This window comes from Crinia signifera, chromosome 1 (genome assembly GCF_055691185.1).
Source record: "Crinia signifera chromosome 1, ASM5569118v1, whole genome shotgun sequence".
Classification (NCBI taxonomy): Eukaryota; Metazoa; Chordata; class Amphibia; order Anura; family Myobatrachidae; genus Crinia; species Crinia signifera.
In genome coordinates this window covers 429,753,444-429,780,995 of record NC_139217.1, presented here as the reverse complement: position 1 = coordinate 429,780,995, position 27,552 = coordinate 429,753,444, and the positions used below count along the sequence as shown (strand labels likewise).

At 44.6% G+C, this 27,552-nt stretch overlaps 1 protein-coding gene across 3 annotated transcripts in view; it reads right to left on the bottom strand.

The window, feature by feature from the left end:
* Nucleotides 1–596: 596 nt before the first annotated feature.
* The window catches only part of THBS4 (thrombospondin 4), a 71,719-nt gene continuing 44,763 nt past the window's right edge, over nucleotides 597–27,552 (bottom strand). For all 3 annotated transcript variants that reach the window (XM_083152376.1, XM_083152367.1, XM_083152384.1), the window contains 7 exons: nucleotides 18,502–18,695; nucleotides 16,445–16,623; nucleotides 13,599–13,647; nucleotides 12,498–12,694; nucleotides 6,373–6,545; nucleotides 2,522–2,661; nucleotides 597–811 (listed from right to left, as the gene is read on the bottom strand). In XM_083152376.1, the coding sequence (XP_083008502.1) occupies nucleotides 759–811; nucleotides 2,522–2,661; nucleotides 6,373–6,545; nucleotides 12,498–12,694; nucleotides 13,599–13,647; nucleotides 16,445–16,623; nucleotides 18,502–18,695 (985 nt within the window). In that variant the 3' untranslated portion in view covers nucleotides 597–758. The remainder of the gene's footprint in view (nucleotides 812–2,521; nucleotides 2,662–6,372; nucleotides 6,546–12,497; nucleotides 12,695–13,598; nucleotides 13,648–16,444; nucleotides 16,624–18,501; nucleotides 18,696–27,552) is intronic.

Below are 27,552 nucleotides of genomic sequence, written 5' to 3'. Positions count from 1 at the left end.
CCGGCAGTTTTTTTTTCATCAGCGACCATCTCTGGTCGCTGATGAAAAGGAGAAACTGAGCAATATATCTCCCGGGGCTTAACTGATCGGTGAAGTTCAGAAAGTTTATAGGACTTCTATTTGTTTAATTCAATTATAGGAAAGAAAATGTGTATATAAAATTAAAGATTGATCTATTTCTCTCTACTCAGGTGACCTTTTCTAAATGGAACGCCTAATTACAGCATTGCACTGTTGGGTACTGATTTGCAATAAGCCAGGTTATTAATGTCAGAAAGCGAGTGGGGTGGAGCAGCGCCAGGTCATCTGGGGGCGAGGAGGAGGCAGTGCTTGGAGCTGACACTGCCTCCTCCCTGTAGTGTGAATGGGACTCGGGTTTACCAGTTCACACTGCAAAATCCAACCCAGGATTAACCCTTTATTGCTGGATCCAGGATTCGACCTGGCAACAACCCGGGATTGACCCTAGTTCTTTTTGTAATGGGAAAGGGGTATTAGGGAGCCTGGAAGGAACATGTTTGGGAAAGCCTGTCATATGAGATTCACCCTCCTTTCATTGTGCCTGGAACAGCCATTAGCAAACAACAGAGCAAAGATATTTTACACTTTTTTCTTTATTGTATCTGTTTATCTCACATACATTCATGTACAGTAGGTATAAAAAAAACTTTGTTACATCAGATTTTCTTTCCTTATCAACAAATAAAAACGTGATTACAGCAAAACAAAAAAATAAACTTCTTTGGTTCTTTGCTACTTTAAGACGTGAATTGCTGGGCTTGAAATGCTTGGAAGTCCTCCGGGATTGTATCTGGAAAGGAACAAAGAAAACATATTATCTCAGTGATGGTCCTCAGCTGGCGAGTACAACGGGAAATGCCGACAAAGTTCATACAGTAAATAAATATAGCACAATATTAAATGTGGGAGTTGAATAGGTACTTGTGTAGTTTCGCTGCGCCCGATATATATCGGATGCGATATCGGCCGATATATCGGATGCGATATCAGCTGATATATTTCGATGCCATCCGATCCGATTTTTTTTACCTGTTCATAACCCCACTATCCACTACGTATGGAGTTGATTTTATATAGTGTGGCGAGCGCAGTAATCCACGTCCCCTCGCGGGGCTAGCTCATACCCTCCAACATTTTAGCGATGGAAATCGGTACAGGGGGCGTGGTCACATATATAGGGGCGTGTCCATGTGTAGAGGGGTGTGGCAACACCTCATATATCCGTGGCCACGCCCCCACCTGAGGATGAACATTAATTTTAAAATTGTACTGCACCCCCATCCAAGTCCAGCGGCCGTGACGCCAGTCAGATCACCGGTGGCGGGTGCGCAGGAAGCATGCTGGACGGGTGCGCAGGCAGCGTGCGGGACAGTCAGGTACCCAGGAAGCGTGCGGAGTGCTGACGTCAGACGGCGCTTCAGCGCTGGCTGCCGTGATGCCACAAAAGCCACACTGGGACACAATTATCCCCACTGGGCCTGCGTATATGCGTCCAGCCGTCCACGATCCATCACAGCCTGCAGCCATCGCCTGCGGGCTCAGAGGAGCGGCTACCGACAAAGAAAATCGGTACATCGGTACATTTGATTTTTAGCCGGTACAGTCCGTTAAAAAGCGGTACTGTACCGGCTAAAACGGTACAGTTGGAGGGTATGCTAGCTACACTCGCCACACTTCGGGCTCGCCACACTATATAAAATCAACTCCATGCGCAGTGGATAGTGGGGTTATGAACAGGTCAAAAATCGCATCAGATTGCTCGATATATAAGCCGATATCGCATCCGACATATGGGGCGATATTGCATCCGATATATCGGGCGCCGTGAAACTACACAAGTACCGTTGAATATATTAAGCATTGAAAGGAGAGGTGTGAACGGTGGAGGAGTTCCCTATAGTAACCAATCCGCCTCATCGTCACAACATTTTACAGAATGTTCTTGATAAATACTACCTCAAAGCTGATTGGTTGCTTCCTTTGCATTGCTTTCATGTGCTAGCTTACTTCTTGGTAGGTATGATAACAGACGACAACAGCTTGCAGTGGGCCAGATAATCAGGTTATACAGATGTCCAATATAAACTGCTTTGGCACAAGAAGCTAGTAGCTAATTTTGGATTTTGGCTTTGAGCACAGAGTATTTATTTATTTATTAACAGTTTCTTATATAGCGCACACATATTCCGCAGCACTTTACAGAGAATAGTTGAACATTCGCATCAGTCCCTGCCCCAAAGTAGCTTACAATCTATATTCCCTACCACATATACACGCACACACATACAGTCTAGGGTTCATTTTGTTGGGCGCCAATTAACCTACGAGTATATTTTTGGATTGTGGGAGGAAACCGGGGTACCCGGAGTAAACCCACGCAAGTACGGGGAGAATATACAAACTCCGCACAGATAGAGTCATAATGGGAATTGAACCCATGATCTCAGCGCTGTGAGGCACTAATGCTAACCATTACACCATCCGTATGTGGAAGAATTACCATTACAACGATACTTCAGGTTGGACCAGATGATGTTTTCCTGTGAGAAGCAGAATACCCCAAGTCTTCCTCCACGCATGGTGGTGTCCACAGTGACGCCTGAATCTGCCACCAGCTCGCTGCCTTCATAGAATCTCGCCCTGGAATGATGTCATACAGTACACTCAGTTATCACCGTGTATGGTAAACGTAAAAGAAACAGGCGGAACTAATGTTATGTAAAACTAATTATCATTCATCAAGCTGAGCCCTCAGGGCAGGATGTATTAATATACATCACCGCCCCTTGCCACCCGGCCACAGCGATGCTAGCGCATACAGTATGTATTAACATATGCGGCTAGCATCGCAGTGCTGTGACAGAGGCAGGCCCCCCGCGATACCTGTGATTTGGTGTGCGGGGGGTTTCCATCACCTCGCTGGGTGCCTCCTCCTCCCCTCACACCGGGACAGCTAAGCAGGCTGTCCCTAGCACCTCCATCCCCTTGCAGCCAGAAGGACGTCCGGCTGCGTTGTTAGGGGGAGGAGGGGTTTACCTTCCGGGTTCAGGAGGACCTGCAGGAAGGTAATCCAGGGAGAGGGGGGTTGGCGGAGGCGGCGGGTTTGCGGTGGGCGGCGATAGCCGCCCATAGGCTTCAATAGGGTATCGCCACCCAAAGGTGGCGAAATCCTGCCCTGCGATGACGTGGCATATTAAACCTTGGAGAGAGAGAATGTACCAATCAGCATCTAACTGCCATTTCACAGGTAAAGGCTGATTGGTTGGTACTTTTTCACTCTCCACTTTATTTCTCTCCCATAGGGCCAGATGTACTGTACTAAGCTTGAAAATAATAAAATGGAGAGTGATAAGCCACCAGCCAATCAGCTACTACCTGCCATGTCACATGCTTTTGCGTGTTTGAAAAATGACAGGTAGGAGCTAATTGGTTGGTGGCTTATCTCTCTTTGTTTTATCACTTTTCAGAGCTCAGTACACCTTACCCATTTTCAGAGCTCAGTACACCTTACCCATAGTCATCATCATCAGGGCCGCCGAGATGGGAGGGGGGGTGGGTGGGTGTTAATCACCCGGGCCCGCCCCCCCCCCCCTCAGGCACTACCAAGGGTGTCTCGCTAAGAGCTGCCACTTAAAAATGGGGTTGTCAGCCCCAATAAGCCAAAAACAAGAAAAGATGAAAAAGTGGCGCTGGTTTGATGAAAAGGTATACAAATATTTAAACAGTTAAAAATCATAGGTACAATGGCACAATATGAGAACCCCCCCCCCCCAAAAAAAAAACAAACGGGTGAATAAAATTTAAATAATAAATCTGGACCGGAGGCTGAATTCGTGGAATATATACTGGAAATAATCCCAAAGGATCAAGGAGTGTGACAGTAGATGGAGTAAGTCAAGGTGCCCAATGGGCTAATAGTTACCACACAGTGGGGCAGATGTATTAATCTGCCTATAACGTTTGGCGAATAACGATTCCCGCTTCGCCAGCATAACGTGGAGAAGCGGGCAAACGTTATAGGCAGATGTATTAACCCCATCCCAGCTGATAAGGAGAGCCGCTATCCCCAGCGTGAACGGCTCTCCTTATCGTCTCCCTCGCCGACCCGCACATGCGCACTCGCCGCCGTCCCCCCCCCTGGCCGGCTTTCTGGGCATGCGCGAGATCTCGCTAAAACCGCGAGCCAGACGCAGGGGTAGCGTTGTCCCCATAGTGGGGGATAGGACAACGCTAGCCCTGAGCAGGCGAAGCGGCCGGGGCGAATTAACGCCTTGAAGGCTGTTAATACATCGACCCGGCCGTTAATCCCTGGGGGGATTGCAGGGACAGCCCCGCCGAGCGTAACTCGGCGGGCTGTCACTAGCGCACGTTAGGTGCGCTAGTAATACATTAGGATAAACGTAATCCCCCCAGTTAACCAGCGTTAAGTGCATTTTTGCACTTAATGCTGGTTGATACATTTGCCCCAGTGTCTCGGATAGTCCAATCCCAGGTGCACAATTGCGAGGGTGTCCTCAATTGAATGCGGCAGTGGGGCCCCAATAGGCAATGACCCAACCCCCCCTCCCCCTTGTCATCTGGATCACCATTGTCACTTTGTTGCCCACGCTCTCCCAGCCTGTCCCCCCACCACAGTGGAACCTTTCCATCTCCATCCACTCTACAATTGCTGGCCACCATTCCAGCCGGATATCCACTGTGCAGCGAGTGCAGGAATTGAGGTTGGCTACTTCCAATTAACATCATCAAGTCCACCAACCTTGAGGACACCTGCTCCCCACCTTTCTTCAGTTGGGACCTCTAGCGAAGTGGGAAACCGTGGCTATTTACTACCTTAGCCCCCGTCATCATCGGGTCATTGCCTATTGGTAAATGTGGACAATTGAGGACACCCTTGCAATTGTGCACCTGGGATTGGACTATCCGGGACACTGTGTGGTAACTATTAGCCCATTGGGCACCTTGACTTACTCCATCTACTGTCACACTCCTTGATCCATTGGGATTATTTCCAGTATATATTCCACGAATTCAGCCTCCGGTCCAGATTTATTATTTCAATTTTATTCACCTGTTGTTGTTTTTTTGTTGTTTTTTTTTGGGGGGGGGGGGGGGGGTTCTCATATTGTGCCATTGTACCTATGATTTTTAACTGTTTAAATATGTGTATACCTTTTCATCAAACCAGCGCCACTTTTTCATCTTTTCTTGTTTAGGACGCAGAATGGAGTAGACAAGTTGGATGAAGTCCTTATTCCACATATAGATGCTGTGAGGTGTTGGGGAGTGCATTATAAACCCCTGGGAAGTCCTGCAGCCTGATGTGCAGCTAGAAAGCATATTGATTAGGCTTGCCCTTTAGCAACCGCTGGTTGTCAGGTGGTAGGGAGAGAGCCTTGCACGGGCATGCTCCATGCTGCGTACAGGGTGGGCTGTGTACCTGTGTGATCACGCCCCTTCCAACTGTTTTCTTTATCTTCAGCCAGGGCCACCAATAGTGGGGTGCTGTGGGTACGGCTGTCCTTGACCCCCCCCCCCCGACTGCCTCCGCTGCGCTCAGTGCACTGAACAAATCAGATCCTGGAGGGTAGGCTTATTCAACCCAGGAGGACGGCAGCCAATTAAAATGCTGCACCGGCTTTTGAGACAATCAGATCTTGCGTACCGGCAGCCAATCAAAGTAACTGCCTCTACACAAGCTTTGATTGGCTCACCAGCTGGTGCAGCATTTTAATTGGCCGCCGGCATCCTGAGTTGACGAAACCTGCGCTCCCGGACCTCCGGGCTGCAGCTCAGCTGAAGAGCAGATGGGGGAACAGGAGCTGGGTTACGGTGAGGAGGGGGGGCATGGGGCCCAGACTGGAAATGAGTCCAGGGCCCCAAAATTCCCGATGGCAGCCCTGTCTGCAGAACCACAAACGATGCAGTGTCTGTCTATCCCTCTCAATACAGCTATCCCCGCTCAGGGCACAAAACTAACAACCTCGCGCAGTTGTTCCTCAGCTGAACTGATGAGGCAGCATAAAGCCTGTCGGACAGCTTCTGATCTCTTATGTCAGACCCAGAGGTACAAGGGTCGCATTACACAACCATCTAGGGGTATATCTACTAAAGCTTGTAAAAGAGGTGATGTTGCCCACAGGAACCAATCAAAGTCTGCCATTTTCTCGGATGCAGTAGAGAAATGATAGACAATCTGATCCCAGCCACAGATGTAAGGGGCAGATGACTGCACATATAGAACTTAGACAGGAAGAACTGAATTGTCTCCAAGGCTTGATACATTTCCCCCACTGTGATAATGAGTCACAGGAACCCATTTACACAATGTTAGTGTAAATCTAGACTGACCTGATATATCCAACTTGGGGTCTGTGCTGCAGGAACCAGCGGTAAGACACCTTGTCTTTCCAGCCAACATTTCTGGGGTCCTTCCAGAGCAGCCGCACTTGGTCGTTGGTGTCCCCCGTGTGCCAGAGTGAGTTTCTAAGATGTTCTCCAGGTCCTGTCTTTGATTTGACGGCCTGGATAGGTAGAAATGGGAGAAATAATTGCACAAGTAGATAAATCTATTATCACACTGATGGACAGAATGGTGCATAGTCTAGATCGGGGCTCTGGCACCCCATAAGAAAGTAACAATTATTACAGGACCCCAGCAAGTTGGGCCCATTACATGTGTGGTCATCAGACGGCACATACATGGCAGCATTATGGAGGCACAAAATGATGTGAGGCATCTGAAGTAACAGACAACTCAACTGATTGTTAAGACTTCTCGGATCACTGATTGAGAGATCAGAGAAGTCATCAGCCTGACGGTCAGCAACATCGTGTTGCGATCCCATGCTGAGATGGTGCCGACCCCCTTTGGGGTCAGGACCCACCTTTTGAGAGCCACTGGTCCAGATCACAGACTCCATGGAAAATACTAAAGCAGAGGTAGCTAATTCCATTCCTAAAAAGCTACCTAAAATTCACATATTCCAGATCCCCTAGCTGGTGCACAGGTGTAGTCATTACACACACACATTTTAAAAGAACCCCCGGTGAATGGTAATGACTTCACTTGTGACTCTGTGAGACTTGGGAAATGTTAGACATTGGTAGCTCTTGAGGACTGGAATTGGCTACCCCTGTACTATATCCTCTAAATCAGTGGTTCTCAACCTCGGTCTCCACACAGAATCATACGTGAAGTAATTAGCTCCACCTATGGATCTTTTAAAATGTGTCAGTGAATAATGAGTGCACCTGTGCACCTGCCGGGTGACCTGGAAAATGTGAACTGTTGGGGGGGTCCTGAGGACCGAGGTTGAGAACCACTGCTCTAAATACGAAGATTAAAAAGGAGAGAAAAACTATAGAAGTTTCTAAATATATACCCAGGGTTATATCAGGGTGGCAGAGGGCACAACCCAAACTAGTGGGCAATCTATCTGTAATGTACAGATAGCTCAGCCAATCAGTGCTCTCTGTCTGAGGAGCTACTCCAATAATGGCCCTCACTCAGAGTGAGATCACGACAAAGCCATACCTCCCAACTTTTCGGCTGCAGAAATAGGGACACTCGTGCGGCGAAGCTGCGCGAGCGTCCAAAATGGGGGTGCGGCTTATGCAAATGAGGGGCGCTGTTTATGCAAATGAGCCCCGTCCCCGTTTTCGGCCGCGAATAGACGCTGTGCGCATGCGCACAGTGTCTATTCTGTCAAATTGGGGGGGTTCCGAACTGCCCCCCCGCAGCGGGACACCTCCGCCGCGGGTGGGACAGCGGGACAGGACCCGGTAATCGGGACTGTCCCGCTGAAATCGGGATTGTTGGGAGGTATGACAAAGCTGTCTGTCTCAGGAAACAAATGGTGGGTCAGGGGGAATTCCTTGTACTCAGAAACCCCACCTGTGGGCCCCACTGTACTGCATAACTGGAATGCACAAAATAGATAGGCCGAACGGTTCTTTGTTGCTGCCCAGTTATCATTTTTTGTATATAAACTAAAAGTAAAAAAGAAGCAAGCTTCATAAACAAGTTTCAACAAATATGCAGACAGGAAATCTTCCCACAGTGCTCTGGGAGATGCTCCTGCTGCTCGGAGCTCCCTGATAGAATCTGACTTCACTCTTCCTATAACAAACGGAGCTCTTCCAAATGTGCCTGTCATGCATCTGTAATGATTGTCTCCCTGTACTACTGAGCACGTTATATGGATTCTGTCCAATAGCTGACCTCACCTATCCCCCAGTGTAAATATCCAGATGGAGCAAAGAAATATTCAACCAGTCAAATCATTTAAAGATGTCGATTCTGATGGCTGGATCATTATTTAACCCTGCAGGGGGGGTGGCTGCTCCAAACATGTTATTGTTATACAGTATTACATTCTAATGTACAATCTTTAGCTTCAGAAATAGTATAATATAACAATAGTAATGGCTAATAACAAGATAACTATTGAGGAACACGATACCCAATGAATAAATGTATTATTTATTACCAGTTTCTTATATAGCGCACACATATTCTGCAGCGCTTTACAAATAATAAAATCACATCAGTCCCTGCCCCAGTGGAGCTTACAATCTATATTCCCTACCACATGTACACGCACACACAGACATTCTAGGGCTCATTTTGTTGGAAGCCAATTGACCTACCAGTATATTTTTGGATTGTGGGAGGAAACCGGAGTACCCGGAGGAAACCCACACAAGCACAGGGGGAGTATACAAACTCTGCACAGTTAGAGCCACGGTGGGAATCGAACCCATGACCTCAGTGCTGCGAGGCAGTAATGCTAACCATTACACCATCCGTACTGCCCCAATAAATAGATCCATGCGTTGTTCATCGTGCCCATGAGAGTACCAGGTGGATTCCTGTAGCCCGCGGCGCCAGCTTTCAAAACATGGCCGCGGCTACAGGAACATGACCGCCTGCTCCTCCTGATGTCCGGCGCCGGCGGTGAGAGACGATGCGTGCGGAGTAGGACGTCATGATATACGCCGCCCGCGGCCGCACTCTGTGGAGGAGGAGGACGGAGGAGCGGGACTGAGGACAGCAGGTGGGGGCAGGCCCGGCCACAGGGGGAGGGGGTTAGCTGTGACCGGCCCCAGAATATGGCACTTGTGTCAGCTACCCGGCTGCCTGATGTATGTCCCGGAACGATTTGTGCCCAGTCGTCTAGTATGTGTGCTCCCGGCCGCACGGGTCTGCTGAGAGATTAGCAGGAATGCGCTCCACTCACCTCATCTCCAAGTCTGCCATCTATATCAGCAGGGGATGTGATGGAATGAGACAGTCACAGCAGCAGGTACTGTATGTGCAGGGGATATGGCGGAATAGCAGCAGCAGTGAATATAATATAAATGCCACAACTTTGAGTATTGTGTGCGGGTCACTACTGGGGGCATCATATGCAGGAGTAATGGGGCATTGCAGTGTTTTACATCATTACACATAATGTGTGTGGGCATTACGGTGTGCGGCATAATATGTAATGGGCATTACGGTGTGCGGCATAATGTGTAATAAGCATTACGATGTGTGGCATAATGTGTAATGGGCATTATGGTGGGTGACAATGTGTAATGGGCATTATGGTATGCGGCATAATGTGTAATAAGCATTAGGATGTGTGGCATAATGTGTAATGGGCATTATGGTGGGTGACAATGTGTAATGGGCATTACGGTTTGTGCCATAATGTGTAATGGGCATTACTCTGTACATTTTTTGTGGCGTGCTTTCGGCATGCACTGTTACTGTTTTGGTAAGTGTGCGAGGCAGCAATTCTTTTTTAGGCATAGGGCACCAAAATGTTTTGTTACAACACTACTTCAACTGGGCACGTTATGTGTATATGAGGCATTACTACTATGGGCATTATATACATTTTTTCAGCATGCAACCTTGGGAACACACTGTCTCTTTGTAATGTATGGGAGGGTGCAAATTTCACGTCATACATTCCACAAGTGTATAGAAGGCTATGGACATTTCCGTAGATGTGTCCTTTTGGGCTGAATTCTGAGACCTTTGTCCAATTTTGCTAGACACATGGACAGATCTCGGATAAGTTCAGAAGATTGAAGAGTAAGGGACCTGTTAATGTGCAGGGGGAGCAGCCTGTGGTGTTCTGTTCTTTACGCAAGGGAGCAGCCTGTGGTGTCCTGTTATTTACGCAAGGGAGCAGCCTGTGGTGTCCTGTTCTTTATTTATGCAGGAGAGCAGCCTGTGGTGTCTGGAGTTGATATAATCAACTCCAGGCCTAATCTTCTTCTTTTTTTTTTTTATTAATACATATTTTTTAACTGAAAAACCTGTATTTAACAATGCGCTATTACTTATGGGCCAATGCTCTGGACTTTCCCCCCAGGCTAAAATTTGCCAGCCAGCCCCTGCAGGTGGGTTATCCATCCTGGGGGAACTACATAATTTATAGTTTGCATGATGAGCAATTACTAAGTATAAAATACACTAGCTCGCACTCACTGTTACAGGACTTTCATAGAGCTGCATCCATCCTATGGAATGCCCTTCCACGCACAATAAGACTCTCCACTAGCCTCCAAACTTTCAAGCGTTCCCTGAAAACTCAACTCTTCAGGCAAGCCTATCATAGGTACTTGTTTCCTAGCAGAGCGCCCGTCGGGTCCCATTACATACCATTACTTAAGGTATGCGATGGGACCCGATCAGACCCGATTTTAGGGTTTTAAGAGGTTCACATACAATTTTAAAATCGCGTCGCATCGCATGCCATTGCAATGCGATTAGACCCGATTTTACATTGTACAGCCACCCTGATGGCTAATGACAATGTTAAATGCACCCACACACCCGATTTTTAATTGTACACCCACCCTGATGAGTAATTATTATGTCAAATGCCCCCCCCTAGTTAACGCCACCCCAGTATCAATGCCAACCCGAAGTGTGGCGAGCGCAGCGAGCCCACTAGGGGCGGCGGTACGCGTCCTCCGACCTTTTCATACCCCCACTATCCACGTCGGCATGGAGTTGATTTTATATAGTGTGGTGAGTGCAGCGAGCCACAGAGCCCGAAGGGTGGCGAGCGCAGCGAGCCCCGTGAGGGGACGCAGAATACATGTGAAGTAATGCGCGTGCGCTCGCCACGCTTCGGGCTCGGTGGCTCACTGCGCTCGCCACACTATATATAATCAACTCCACGCCGATGTGGATAGTGGGGGTATGAAAAGGTCGGAAGACGCGTACCGCTGCGCTCGCCACACTTCGGGTTGCCGTTGATCGTGGCGTGGCGTTAACAATGGGGGGCATTTGACATACTATTTACCCATCAGGGTGGGTGTACAATTAAAAATCGTGTCTGGGGTGGCATTTAACATAGGAATCAGCCATCAGACAATTAAAAATCGGGTCTAATCGCATCGCATGCGATCTGGTCGCATGCGATTTGATGCGACCCGATTTCACAGACCCGATGCCATACAATGAAAATCAGTGGCGCCGTGCTAGGAAACAAGTACCCTACCATATTTAGGTTTCACTCATATAACCCTCAGAGGCACCCATGTATTCTATAGCTTCCCTTCTGGACTTGCAACTTGGTGGGGTGCCGGACGCGGTCCCGACAGTTGGGATCCCGACAGTCATTTACCTGCCGTCGGGATCTCGACTGTCAAAACTCCGACAGACGGTTGCCCGACGGCTACAGACTATTCTCCCTCATGGGGGTCCACGACCCCCATAGAGGGAGAATAGAATAGGTGGCGAATGTAGCGAGCCACCGTGCCCACAGCGTGGCGAGTGCAGCGAGCCCGCAAGGGGCTTTGTTGCGCTCACCATGCTGTCTGGGCAGTCGGGATCCCGACGTCGGGCTAATGACTGTCGGGATCCGGACTGTCGGTACCCTATACCACACCCCTTGGTGGGACTGCTATGCTATTACTGGTGCCTGTCCTTGTGTTTCCCTCCTATTTCCCTATAGATTGTAAGCTTGCAGCAGGGCCCTCTAACCTCCATGTCTGTCTGTTTTACCCAGTTTGTTCTTTCAGTGTTGTCAACATTTGCATAGGGCAACGGAATCTACGGAGCTATATAAGAAACTGTAAATAAAAATAAATAAATATACAGAGGGGAATAATATAACCAAATATAAAAAAATAAAAATAAAACAAAAGCATCCATCATCTTCTAGATTACAAAGCAGATTTTTTAGAGCTGCATTGCACAGTGTCAACTGCATTGGACCAGTGTCTGATCAACTGTTAAGCTGATTAGGTAGCAGCCTAGGATGCCAGGATTTGGGGGGTGCCACCCAGTTGGCAGCCAGAGAATAAATTGAATACCTAATTCAATCCATGTTAGTGGCCATTTTGTGGAATGCCAAAATCTATACACTATATAAAACTCACAAAAACACACAATAGTGGGAAATCATGTAAAGCTATCACAAGATGGCCTTCGCCTCCATTTTCCAGCTTCATAGTAGAATCACCTTGAGCTGAATGCCCGGCTCTGCGACCGCTCTGAATGGGGTGGCCTGCCAGTAGGTCTGCTCTGTCTGCTTCCACATGACCACATAGAAACTGGAGCTGTCCTGATAGCCAAAGATAAAACCAGCGTAGTCGTCATCGGTGACCGTGTTCACGTGGAATGTGCCTTCAAAATCAACGCCATTAAACGCTGTATAACCTGGGGACACAAACCAAAGCTATAAGTACTGACCGGCTACCATTACAGCATTTTCAGGGAGATTATAGTTGGTAATAGAATTTTGCACAGTGCCCCATTGAGGCAGTGTGTCATGCTCCACCCCAAGGGCGTGTCTAGTTCCATATATGGAGAGATTGTGAAAAGAGATTGTGAACGTGGCACCTAGAAGCGTGGGTGTGCACTGCTACACCTGAGAGGAATCATTTTAAATGACTTATATCCAAATGTAGATGATCCCCAAAGCAGTTAGTAAGAGATACTATACTTGGTAAAGTGCTGGGAAATGGAGCTGATGATTCAATGTAAATGTATCTGTCTCTCATTCATATTTCCCCCAAAAAATTTAACAGTGTAATGTGGGCTAGGTGAAATGAGGGAGATTGCTAGACTAATGAGGGAGAGAGGGAGATTGCTGCTATGTCAGGGAGTCTCCTGCAGAATGCAGTAGGGTAGGCAACTATGCTCTGTACATTAAATTAAAAAGTATTTTTTTCTGATTATTATGAAGTTCTCTTTCTCACTGTAGTAGTTAAGCGTTATTGGGAGATTGTTATATGACATAAACCTATATAAAAAAATCAATAACATTGATTGGGAGAATCAAAAAATCAATAACATTGATTGGGAGATTATTGGGAGAATATTATATGACATTAGCCTATATAAAAAATCAATAACACTGATTTATAAAATGTAGGATATTGTAGTTGCTCTAGGTTTCATTAGCAGTTATAAAACAGGATGCATCTTACCAATATGTATTACATATGGCTACAGCGCCACCTAGTGACTCCACATATTCCACAGTACCAGTGCATTACCCTATTTTTGTATTGTAGTTCTACAGGTAGGATTGTAAAAAAGAGAAAACAGATAAACATACCAACTGCAAGTCCGGGGTCACTATTCATTGTCTGTACAATCTCCATGCCCTAAAAATAACCAAGGACAATTTAGCAGGGACAATGTCATTCAATTCTAAAGAGATAAGAGTAACGTATGCCATAAATAAAGCAATTCATAAGCGAAAATCTCTGCTTACCAAGCACTGAGACGCCGGACGCCGCCTGGACGAACGCCACGAATTTGATGGTCGCTGACATAAAAGTCTATTCTGACTTTTATTTCCTACGCAAATCGCCTAAGATGGGCAGGCGCTAGCGTCCTGTGATATCAGCCACCCGCCCCCGGCAGGCAGCGGCCCGCCTGATTACCCATGTCAAACAAAATGTGAAAAACCCCACGTTGACCTTTTGACTGTCGACCTTCCCCATGTCAACCTAATGCTTGTGTCGACCTAATGACCCTTTCGACCTAACCCATGTCGACCTACAGTCATGTCGACAGGGCTATTTTTCAGCAGGCTCCAGCAGGAACTGTGGCCCTTATTCTAGTTCACTCTCTGACAAAATATTTCTTAGATGGACAAAACCATGTGCACTGCAGGTGAGGCAGGTGTAAAACCCCACCCAAATCTAATTATCTTTGCACAAGTAACACCTGCCTCACCTGCAGTGCACATGGTTTTGTCCATCTAAGAAATATTTTGTCAGAAAGAGTGAACTAGAATAAGGGCCTCAGTTCTGCTGGAGCCTGCACAAAAATAGCCCTGCATGTCGACCTTCCTGCATGTTGACCTAATGGTGTTGACCTAATGACTGTCGACCCAGTGCTTTTAGACGTAATGACCGTATCCCAATATTCAGATCCTTCCTGGTGTGCTACACATAGAGGGGTGCATTTGGATCCTGCTGCCCTGTGTGCGCTCTGGCACTGCATATGGAGGAACTCAGTACATCAATACACACTAAAGGCCTGATTCTAATTCACTTGCAAGAAAACAGAATAACACCCAATTCTAACTCTCTCTGCATGTGTTTCATCTGCCCCACCTGCAGTGCACATGGTTTTGTCCAGTACAGAGATAATTTGCTTTTGCAAGTGAACCAGAATCAGTACAGGATGGGATGATGAAACCCCACTAAAGCCCGCACCGGGAGGTACCACCAGAAAAAGATGGCAATACCCTATAGAAGCCTCTGCGATATTCTCTGCAGCGCTGTGTAGGCCTACATCTGCCATCTCGTATGCAGAAAGCATTGCACCAGTATCTCTGACCCAGCAGTCATTTACTCAGATAGACGATCAGAGAGGGATCTGCGATAACGGCTGGGTGTTTGTACATCATTTCAGCGTTCTGCGATGCTGCACGTGTTGCTCTCGATACATTTACAGCATTATTATATTATCCCACATCTGCTGCGTACAGGATGACAGCTGCAATCGCATTAGCATCCATCCATGAATCAGGCACTAAGGGCCAGATGTATCAAGCTTCAAAAAGTGATAAAATGGAGAGTGATAAACAGCCAGCCAATCAGATTTGACCTGTCATTTTTCAAACCCATCCTATAACATGGCAGGTAGAAGCTGATTGGCTGGCTGCTTCTCACTCTCCCTTTTATCACTTTTTGAAGCTTGATACATCCGGCTCTAATACCGCTTTAAAGTTCCATCGCTAGTAATCAGTGGCGGAAATGGCATCGTGGAAACAGCTGCCCACACTGGAGTAATCATGAATGCATATTGATAAATATATGTCTATATAGAGCAGGGCTGGGCAACACCGGCCCTCCAGATGTTGATGAACTACACATCCCAGCATGCCTTGCATCAGTTTCAGAATGGTCACATAGCAAAACGAATGCAAAGCATCCTGGGATGTGTAGTTCATTAACATCTGGAGGGCCGGTGTTGCCCAGCCCTGATATAGAGTGTACTCAGGTTATGTTTATGCCCATCTAGTCGGCCCCTTTTTCAAACATTTTACCTCAAACCATATTTGATCCTTATTTTTTGTAAGGATATCAATATGCCTATCCCAATCATGTTTAAAATGCACTACTGTATTTGCCTCTACCACCTCTGATGCATACTTGCCTACTTTTGAAAACTAGTTTCAGGGAGATAATAGTTGGAAATAGAATTTTGCACAATGCCCCATTGAGGGGGCGTGTCATGCTTCACCCAAGGGGCGTGTCTAGTTCCATATATGGAGAGATTGTGAAAAGAGATAGTGAATGTGGCACCTAGAATCGTGGCTGTGTACTGCTACATCTCAGAGGAATCTTCTAAAATGACTTATATCAAAATGTAGATGATCCCTAGAGCAGTTAGTAAGAGCTACTATACTTGGTAAAGTGCTGGGAAATGGTGCTGATGATGCAATGTAACTGTATCTATCTCTCATTCCTTTTTCCACAAAAATGTAATAGTGTAATGTGGGCTAGGTGAAATGAGGGAGATTGCTAGACTAATGAGGGAGAGAGGGAGATTGCTGTTATTTCAGGGAGTCTCCTGCAGAATGCAGGAGGGGAGGTGACAAGCAGTGTAAAGCAGAGCTCAGTAAGTAATGATTATACCTCACCGCCATTGCAGAGCTTCCTTATGAGGTAGAGATTAAGCGTCACTGTACATAGACACAACAGCGCCTGTGTGTGTACAATATTCTCTGTGTAATGCATGTGCTGAAGGAGCTTTTCCGCAAACAACTGCTCCGCTCCATGGCCACCAGCATGGCCTGCGGCTCTGAATCAGGCCCATAACCTTGATAGTGCTCTTCGATGTGTGCGCATTGGGCCAGAGCTAATATCCCACAAGAAGGAGATAGTTTGTAGAAAACATTTGTGTTTCCCCCCAAAATGAATACTGAAAACTTAAACATCTCACCTGGTTCAAAACAATCCAGTTAGGATCTATTTGAGCATCACCCTCCGGGTCCAGAACTACAGTTTGATAGGCTCTGAAGTCGGTCAGGGTGATCTCAGCATTTTCTGGGCAGACATCAATTCGGTCAATGACCTTGTCCTGGTCAAAGTCGGATTCACAGATGTCTCCAACACCATCATCTGGGCACAAAACACACAGACGTCTGTATCAGAGACGGGGACAGTTCTAAGCACTTAGGGGTACATTTACTAAGATGTGAGTTCTATTGAAGATGGATGTTGCCCATAGCAACCATTCAGACTCTACTAATTTATTTAGTACCTTCTTGAATCTGATTGGTTGCTATGGACAAAATCCCATCTTCAATAGAACACATCTTAGTAAGTTTACCGTAAGCACTAATAATAGCTGAACCTGTTACCCCTATAAACACTGTTCCTGTAAGCCCCCCACAGTGCAGCTCAAGTACCTGATCTAGAGGGTTGCGGTCAATATGCCGGCGGTCGGAATACTGACGGACGAAATACCGACGTTGGAATCCTGACCGCCGCAATGCCGGCACTTTGTCCCTCTATGGGTGTCCACGACACCCATAGAGGGAGAATAAAATAGTGTGCCGAGCGTAGCGAAGCACCAGGCCTGCTGCGTGGCGAGCACAGCGAGCCCGCAAGGGGGTGCATTCCACGCCCCCCCTTGTCGGCATTTCAGCGGTCGGGATTCCGGCATCTGTATTTCAACCGTCGGGATTCCTGACCGCCGACATTTCATACCACATCCGATCTAGACTATACAGTACATATCATTTCTAAAAAATACATAAAAAAATCCAAATAGACAACTCAACTTAAGAAGTCATCCATTAAATATAAATGCTGCCTAGTACAATGGAAGAGGTCATCAGTACGACAAGAACCACACTCAGGCATGTGGAGTACAGTACAGGGTACGAAGCACCTGCTGTGCAACTATACGGAAACAAAAATAAATTCCAACGGTCTTTTACAAGGTCAAGTTCATACTTACCGACTTTTGAGCTGCCCTCCGGGAAAGGGCAGCCAGCTCTGTTAGGCAGGGGGGCGGGGCCATCTCCTGGAGTGGAAAAGAGGCGGTTTGGGGGCAGGACCACATACGCGCTGTCCTGTTGGGGGGCGTGCCTACAGTGATCGCGTGATTTTAGCCCCGCACCCCGCTGTGCAATGCCGGTATTTCAGGCATGCGGGAGGGTGGCCATTCCGGGAGTGTAGGAAACCCTGGTCTAGTTACTTCTTCAGAAAAGGCAAAACATTCTCCAACCTGCACAGGATGTCTCAGTGATAATACAAAGCGGCTGATTCTGAGGTGGGGGTAATCCAAAAATGAGCAAGAAACTGTACCAGGACAACCATGGACCCGATTCCGGTTTGGTGGGATCTGCGGTGCATGCAGCAAATAACCAATGTTTGGTACTTTGAGTCAACAATGGTAGATGCAGGAAGATGCCATCAGACTGCCACTGATTGACAGCCTGATGCCTTTTGGGGGGGAAAGAATGTGGAGGGACAAGGCCAAGAATCCAATCAGGGAGAGAGATTTCCTGGTCTCTTGATTGAACCAGCTTGCACAACCCCATGGGTCATGCATCCAGCCGTCAGTGTTGCAGCAGATGCATGCAGGAGGAAAGATGCATTACCATATTAACGCTATAGCTGCTGCTTCCATATATATCAGCAATGATAACACCTCCATCAACATCGTGACCCCTGTTGCAATGAGGGGTACAAAATATTTTTGTAGAGTAAATGCTTCAGTGTCTATTCGGCTGTATGCATCTGCTGCTGCTGCTGGGGACCGTCACCTGCTTATCTCGGTAAGTGACATCGCGATTTTCACTAAACAAAATCGCTTAGTCAAAATTGCCCAGCCTCCAGCCCGTGTGTGCACCCTTTTCCATCTGTCCCACCTGCAGTGCAGCACAGGTGCACTGGTACTTGCTCTCAACGTATAATGGCCCACTGGGGCCCAATGCTACAAATGCCTGTCCTCCGTTGCAGTTACTATTAGATGAAATGCTCTCTTACTATTGTCATCCTCCTGATCTGGGTTGGGGACTAGTCTGCAGTTGTCTGGTCCTGGTGGAATAAGATCGGGAATTCCATCATTATCATCATCGTCATCACACTCATCTCCCTGTCCGTCTCTGTCTGTGTCCAGCTGGGAGCTGTTAATGACTGTGGGGCAATTGTCTGTGCTGTCCTGGTGGCCGTCCCCATCACTGTGTGCAGAGAAAGGAGATCAGTACAATCTGTAAGACATAGGGCCTAATTCAGACCTGATCGCAGGGCAAATGTGTTTTCAAAATGGGCAAAACCATGCTGCATTGCAGGTGGGGCAAATGTAACATGCGCAGAGAGAGTTAGATTTGGGTGGGGTGTGTTCACTTCAAAATTAAATCTAAATTGCAATGTGAAAATAAAGCAGGTATTTACCCTGCACAGAAATATATAACCCACTTAAATCTAACTCTCTCTTTCTGCACATGTTACATCTGCCACGCCTGCAGTGCAGCATGGTTTTGCCCACTGAGAACAAATTTGTCCTGCGTTCAGGTCTGAATTAGTGCTTAAATCAAATATAAGTATGACCGATGTATATACAAGTCATATTTCATTTATACATTTGAGACATTGGGAAATGTATCAAGCCTTCAAAAGAGTGAACAAGGGGAGAAGTTGCTCCTAGCAACCAATCAGCTTCCAGTAATTATCTCTCAAGTACACTTTATAAACTGATAGAATCTGATTGGTTGCTATGGGAAACTTTCCCACTTGTTCACTTCTCCGCTCTACAAAAGGCACAAGCCCTCCTAGCTTTGCTCTATAGTGAATACCTCCCAACTATCCTGATTGCAGTTGGGTCAGTCCGGCTATTCGGACACTTTCCTATTGTCCATCTCGCATGTTGTTGTGTCTTCCGGGCAGGGGGAAGGTTGTGGGAGCTTTTGATCGCTGCTGTCTGCAAAGCAGCAAGTGATATCTGAATAAGACAATGAGGGAGATGAGCCAGGGGGCTACTCAGCTGCTTGGAGAAATGATGGAAACAAAGTTGTGCCATGAGGACATGCCCCTCACAATCTAAGCCATGCCCCCTTTTTGGTGGCACGTGAGGGTCCCCTCTGGATGTCACCAAACATTGGGGGTGTGATACAGCCAATAATTGATAGATCTAGAGTACTTTGTCCATGTTGTGATCTTCTGCCCTCTAGACAGGGCCGGACTGGCTATCTGGCACTTCTGGCAAATGCCAGAGGGGCCAATGGTCAGGTGGGCCGATTTCTTCTTGCAAGGTTGAGGCTCCACCTCCCGATCGGCGCACAGAGAGAGCCGCTGGACTTGCAGCTGGTCCGGAGGCTTTCTCTGTGCGCCGCTAAGGTCCAAGAGAGAATGGAGCATCACTTGCCACTTTTCTCAGCTCTCCTGCAAGCCGGGAGAGGCAGTATGCTCATGCGCGTGCCTGGCGTGTGCACGCACTTGACAAAGGTCCCGCACGTGCACAAATGCCAGGGCTGTTTCATTGGCCCAGTCCATCACTGCCTCTAGAGACAATCCCTATGAAGTGTCCCTTTTAATTCAGTATTTATCTGTAATTTGTTTTCAGTGACTCAGTTTAGTTTTCATATTTTACAAAACATTCACGATTGGGTAAATAATCTTATTAGAGTACAGGGACGAATGCAGGATTTTCAAGGGGGGGTGTTTCCAGAGAGAGACCCATGTAGCTGAGGACCAGGGCTTTCCAACGAGCCCAGCCCCGTGTCTCTAGCCTCCTGGGAACCGGAGATATCGCCTGGCAAAGCTGTAACGTTTTTCCCCATAGGATAATATGGGACCCGTTAATTCCGACCCACACCCGGTTCCGAAGGCTGCCGGTTCCCCCCCTGCTTGTGGAAGCTTGTGGTTGATCTAATTCAATTCCAAATCGCTGGGCCTTCAATATGATACCAGGCTGGTCCATATCGGTCCATCGGTTCCAGAGATATTGCGGATAAACCGATTTAAAAAAAAAAAAATGTAATTTCATGGCTGTTCATGTTCTTTGAGGGCAGATTACTCTGGATCAGCCCCAGGAGCCAATAATGAGTAAAAATGATGAGGAATGTATTACACTCTTTGAAAAATTGGAGGATTTGTTAAGAGACGAGACCAAACAATGGCTTGATAGCACCAATTTACAAAAATATGCAGATAAAAAAATGTTACCTCGTGGTCTACGTCTCCACAAACCTTCAATTTTTCAGGAGAATCCAGAATTTCAAACAAAATGGGATGATATTCTTGATAAATGTTCTTTTTTATTAATGAATCTAGTGATTGACTATAGAAATAGAAAAGTAAAAGAACTAGAGACGGAAATAGAGAATATTAAGGGTAAACTAGAGCCCTATAACCAGACAAGAGAATTTAAAGAGAAAGACACGAGAGTGATAGAGAGATTGATAAAATTTGAACAAGAAGTAATTGATAATAAATGTAAAAAATTCCAGCGGGATCTGACAGACTATCAATCTAACAATGTGAGAAACTATAGATTGAAACATAGAAATTCTAATCAACTGAGGACTCACAACAATGGTAATAACAATTATAATAATAAAAAAAATTATATTAATAATGGAGGGAGACCCAATGATAACAGAAGAGCCCTAGATAGAATGGGTGACATTCGTGTATATGACTCACCACAACATAGAGATAATTACTCTAATAAACCACAAAATTCACCCTCTGGGAATAGAAATTACATAAATCATAAAAAAACATCTGAGCAGAGACAAAGTATCAACTCTGATTATACTGACCTAAGGTCAGGAGCGAGACCAAAAGATTTGTCTCATAGAACCTATAAAACCTCCAACTCTGAACCCCTTTTTTTAGGTCCCCGCCAATACAAAGAAATGGGAAAATATCAAGGGGGAGGGACCCCAAAGAAAAGACGACATCTAAGTACAGAGGAGCTAGAGGAGGAAAGAGAGTACAACGTAAGAAAATAGCTTCTAAAACATCTATCACTAATATATTCAACATTTCTTCCCGATCCCTTAGTGAGGCAGAATCTAAATTATTACAAAAAGGTTTAAAATTCTCTCCGTCGACTGATGCCAATATTTTTACACTCTTCATTGAATTAAATCGATACATCCGCACATTGTGCAGACAGAGATATTTTTTCTCACAAAGATCACGGAAAGACAATGATCCTGGACTCCCTATTCTATTGGATAGTGGTGACCAAACTTCTCTTGATATATTGGCAGAATTGAGGACGGAGAGCAATGTGTCCCCTAAAAAAATCTTCGATATTGATAAGTCTAAATTAAAAAAGAAATCGGATTTTTATCCAATAAAGGCTAAGGGGACAAGTATTGAGTCCTTTTACAAGACCACATTAGATGATTTTAAGAAACTCTGTTCAAATGATAAACGCAAATCTAAATTTAACTTTAAAGACAACCTCACAGTGTGGGAGAAAAAAGCCCTTGTCGGTCTCACTGAGGACACCTCAATTGTCTTCAGGGAGGCCGACAAGGGAGGAGGGATAGTCATTCAGGATAGAGAATGTTATGTGAATGAGGCCCTTCGTCAGCTGTCAAATCAGTCTTTTTATTCTAAATTACTGGATAACCCAACAAAAAAATTTACCCTTGAGCTAAAAACACTCCTAGATCAAGCACTAAAAGATTCTATCATCTCTAAGGATGAATATCAGTTTTTGTTTAATCCTTACCCTTTGGTCCCTATTTTTTATCACCTCCCCAAAATTCATAAAAACCTCACTTCCCCACCTGGTCGCCCTATTATTTCTGGTGTCCAATCACTCACTTCCAACCTTTCACAATTTGTTGATTCCCATTTACAATCACGGGTGACCGCCCTCAGATCACACATCCGCGACTCTACCCACTTTTTGAATTTGATAAAAAATATTGTTTGGAAAGATACTTATCAATTCCTAACTCTAGATGTGGAGAGCCTTTACTCAAATATCCCACATGAGTTGGGTATCAATACAATCTCTAAAAGACTGAGAGAGGATGGTGATCTGACGGCGGAACTTCAGTATTTTCTTATCACTTCCATATCATTTATCCTTAAACACAATTACTTTTTGTTTCAAGATATCTTCTACCTTCAGGTGATGGGAACGGCCATGGGGACCAGGTTCGCGCCAAGTTATGCCAACCTCTATATGGGGGAGGTTGAGGACCAACTCATTTGGGGGTCCTCATTTGGCGCGAACCTGGTCCTCTATGGCCGTTATATAGATGATTTATTTTTTATTTGGGATGGGGATTGCACTTCTATCACTTCTTTTGTTTCACACTTAAATTCTAATTCTTTTAATTTAAAGTTTACGCATGAACACCACCCCCACTCTATTAATTTTCTTGATCTTACCTTAAGGAGTGCCAATGGTTCGATCCATACAAGTAATTATCAAAAATCTGTAAATACTAATTCCTACTTACATTTCAAAAGTGGTCATTATCCCCCTTGGGTAAAAAATATACCCAAGGGCCAAATGTTGCGCCTTAGACGCAATTGTTCACAACTAGACTCCTTTGACAGCCAGGCCAAGGGCCTTATCACTGCATTTTTGAACTGTGGATACCCCCCCGAACTTGTTCAGGATGCATACCTCTCCAGTAGAGAAAGAGACAGGGATACTCTTCTGAAGGACAAAGGTCCAAAAGAGGAGCGCCCTGTGAATTTCACTAGTGATAAAGAAAATCGTATCTCTTTCATCTCCACATTCAACAGAGATTATAAGGAAATTAAAAAAATCATAGACAAAAATCACTCCATACTGCAACAAGATCCCTTACTGAGAGAAGTACTTCCCTCACGCCCCTCCTTTATTTTCAAGAAAAACAAGTCCCTAAAAAACCTATTAGCTCCTAGTGGCCTAAAATGCCCAAAAACAAATATACAAAGTACTACTTCTACCCTAGATTGGCTTCCAATGAAGCCTTTGGGCTGCTATAAGTGTGGCGGAAATCACTGTATAACGTGTAATTTTATTTCCAATAAATTAACCACGATCACTTTAATGACTGAGAAGATAAAAATTAAGGGATTCATTAATTGTAATACCTCTTACGTCATTTATTTACTTACCTGTACATGTAATTTAAAATATGTGGGGAGAACCACGCGATGTTTGAGGTCTAGATTCCTCGAACATCGCCGGAACATCTTAAAAGGGTCCCTTCTACACAGTGTCTCCAGACATTTTTCCGAGTGCCATAATAACAATCCCAAAGATTTGATATTAACAGGACTGGAACATGTGCCGCCCACTAAGAGGGGCGGCGACAGGTTCCGGACCCTGTGTAAACAGGAAATTTTCTGGACATTCAAAATGGATTCACTTTTTCCTAGAGGTTTAAATGAGGCAATGGAGCTTAACATTGTTCTCTAATAATATTATCAATTCTTAAATTTTATAAATTCAGTTTTTATTCCCATTTATTTCTTTTTACATTGTTCCTTCCCTTCCCCCTCCCTTCACCTTCTTCCTTTTCCTTTTTTTTGAGTTTATTATTTATCAAAATATTTACAATTAAAAGCAAATTAATTTATGAAAGCCCACATATTTTATTTGATTTGTTTTGTGGTTTTTTATATACACGAATGAAATTAAAAATAGGTTAGATATATATATCTTATACCATCACAAAAAAATCTCTGAGGATCATATTCTGAATGTAGGAAGATACTCTCTCTATTATAATGATTTCTATCTCTAATCAATCACCCATACCATTAATCCACTTCATTCTATATTTACTAACATTGATGATTACCTTAATAATTGATTGGATTACTATATCTCTATTCCGTTTTCAAAAGTATAACTTGTATCTCGTTATAGTTCTTCCACCCTAGTTCAGGATCATTATTCTAGTTTTTATTCTCTCATTCTTTTTGTGTAATTATGTATGGTCCTCTATGGCCGTTATATAGATGATTTATTTTTTATTTGGGATGGGGATTGCACTTCTATCACTTCTTTTGTTTCACACTTAAATTCTAATTCTTTTAATTTAAAGTTTACGCATGAACACCACCCCCACTCTATTAATTTTCTTGATCTTACCTTAAGGAGTGCCAATGGTTCGATCCATACAAGTAATTATCAAAAATCTGTAAATACTAATTCCTACTTACATTTCAAAAGTGGTCATTATCCCCCTTGGGTAAAAAATATACCCAAGGGCCAAATGTTGCGCCTTAGACGCAATTGTTCACAACTAGACTCCTTTGACAGCCAGGCCAAGGGCCTTATCACTGCATTTTTGAACTGTGGATACCCCCCCGAACTTGTTCAGGATGCATACCTCTCCAGTAGAGAAAGAGACAGGGATACTCTTCTGAAGGACAAAGGTCCAAAAGAGGAGCGCCCTGTGAATTTCACTAGTGATAAAGAAAATCGTATCTCTTTCATCTCCACATTCAACAGAGATTATAAGGAAATTAAAAAAATCATAGACAAAAATCACTCCATACTGCAACAAGATCCCTTACTGAGAGAAGTACTTCCCTCACGCCCCTCCTTTATTTTCAAGAAAAACAAGTCCCTAAAAAACCTATTAGCTCCTAGTGGCCTAAAATGCCCAAAAACAAATATACAAAGTACTACTTCTACCCTAGATTGGCTTCCAATGAAGCCTTTGGGCTGCTATAAGTGTGGCGGAAATCACTGTATAACGTGTAATTTTATTTCCAATAAATTAACCACGATCACTTTAATGACTGAGAAGATAAAAATTAAGGGATTCATTAATTGTAATACCTCTTACGTCATTTATTTACTTACCTGTACATGTAATTTAAAATATGTGGGGAGAACCACGCGATGTTTGAGGTCTAGATTCCTCGAACATCGCCGGAACATCTTAAAAGGGTCCCTTCTACATAGTGTCTCCAGACATTTTTCCGAGTGCCATAATAACAATCCCAAAGATTTGATATTAACAGGACTGGAACATGTGCCGCCCACTAAGAGGGGCGGCGACAGGTTCCGGACCCTGTGTAAACAGGAAATTTTCTGGACATTCAAAATGGATTCACTTTTTCCTAGAGGTTTAAATGAGGCAATGGAGCTTAACATTGTTCTCTAATAATATTATCAATTCTTAAATTTTATAAATTCAGTTTTTATTCCCATTTATTTCTTTTTACATTGTTCCTTCCCTTCCCCCTCCCTTCACCTTCTTCCTTTTCCTTTTTTTTGAGTTTATTATTTATCAAAATATTTACAATTAAAAGCAAATTAATTTATGAAAGCCCACATATTTTATTTGATTTGTTTTGTGGTTTTTTATATACACGAATGAAATTAAAAATAGGTTAGATATATATATCTTATACCATCACAAAAAAATCTCTGAGGATCATATTCTGAATGTAGGAAGATACTCTCTCTATTATAATGATTTCTATCTCTAATCAATCACCCATACCATTAATCCACTTCATTCTATATTTACTAACATTGATGATTACCTTAATAATTGATTGGATTACTATATCTCTATTCCGTTTTCAAAAGTATAACTTGTATCTCGTTATAGTTCTTCCACCCTAGTTCAGGATCATTATTCTAGTTTTTATTCTCTCATTCTTTTTGTGTAATTATGTATTGCTATCGGGAGATCCGTGCTGGAACGCATATGCGTTCCAATCACAGGAAATGACAACCAGGAGGACGGACGATTCCGCTCACGCCCCCCTGCATCATAGTATATTGTGAACGTCCAGTGTGCGCGCGGAGTGACGCTGCAGCGTGACGCGGTCACACGTGACCAAAACAACTTCCACTGATCATCATAGCTTTAAAACTTCCGGGGAAAGGCGGAAGCAATTGTACACCATAAGTTATGGAACGCAAGATGCGTTCCAAGGTTCGCGCTAGTGATAACTATATGTCTATACTAATCTCTCCATCTCTCTACTCTCTAACAAGCGTCCACTTGGTTTTACAACGTTGGACATCTGAACGAACTACTTAAAAATGTGAATAAAAATGTGAATTACTCTAGTATAACATTCCTCTATACTATGTTTATGTTCCGATCACGTGACCTACACAAGTCACGTGACCGCATCTCATTACAGCAAAGATACGTTTTTTTAAACATATTGCCATATTAATTTCGATTGTGTATTGAATGCTTATAATTATTTATTTGATATATGTCTGCCTACCTATATTTTATATTATATTGATGTTTGATTTATCTGATGTACCTGTATTGGTAAACTGCACCCCACAGGTGTACTAACTCACTCATTAAGGAAGGTATATATACCTGCATCAGGTACACAGTCCCCCACACCTTTGATAAAGCTGCAGGACGCAGTGAAACGCGTTAGTTGATTTGCTACCCCCATCCCAGCCTCAGGACGGTTTGTGAGATTGACTTCATTGTGGACATTTGTCACATCTGCTTATCTGGATATCTTATTACAAGGCGGACACCGTGCTCCCAGATACCACTGGTTACCAACATCTACACCAGTGAGGCCACCCCTGGGTCACGGAAGCCACACTCCTACAACTCTGGAACTTCAAATTGTTACATCGCTACAATATCATCCCTCTGGTGTTGGAGACACGTTCCATCTGTCTCACACCTCATCACAGAGGCTAACTCCATCCAGCGATCACTGACCCCTCCAGCGGCACGACAAACAGCCGCATCTATCGTGAGGATATACCCAGCTTCCATCATCAAAATATTGTTCCACAAAGATCCAGATACGTCTAAATTGGTAAAGTGCACTTACCCGTTTTCCCACAAGTCAAGTGACTACATTATCTGCTCACAAATACATGTCCTTTGAGACGGGATATTTCTTTATTAACTTTATTTCCATTAATTCCAGTTTACTTTTATTCCCCACCTTTTCCATTTTAATATTTTTATTATGATCATTTGTTCATGATTGTACTATTGTATTGTGTGTGTATATATGCATTTTTAAACCAGTAAAAAGATTTATACATTTGTAAACAAATTTTGTTTTCATTCATTGATTGAAGCGCTGCCTAAACTCACCTTGTGTGAG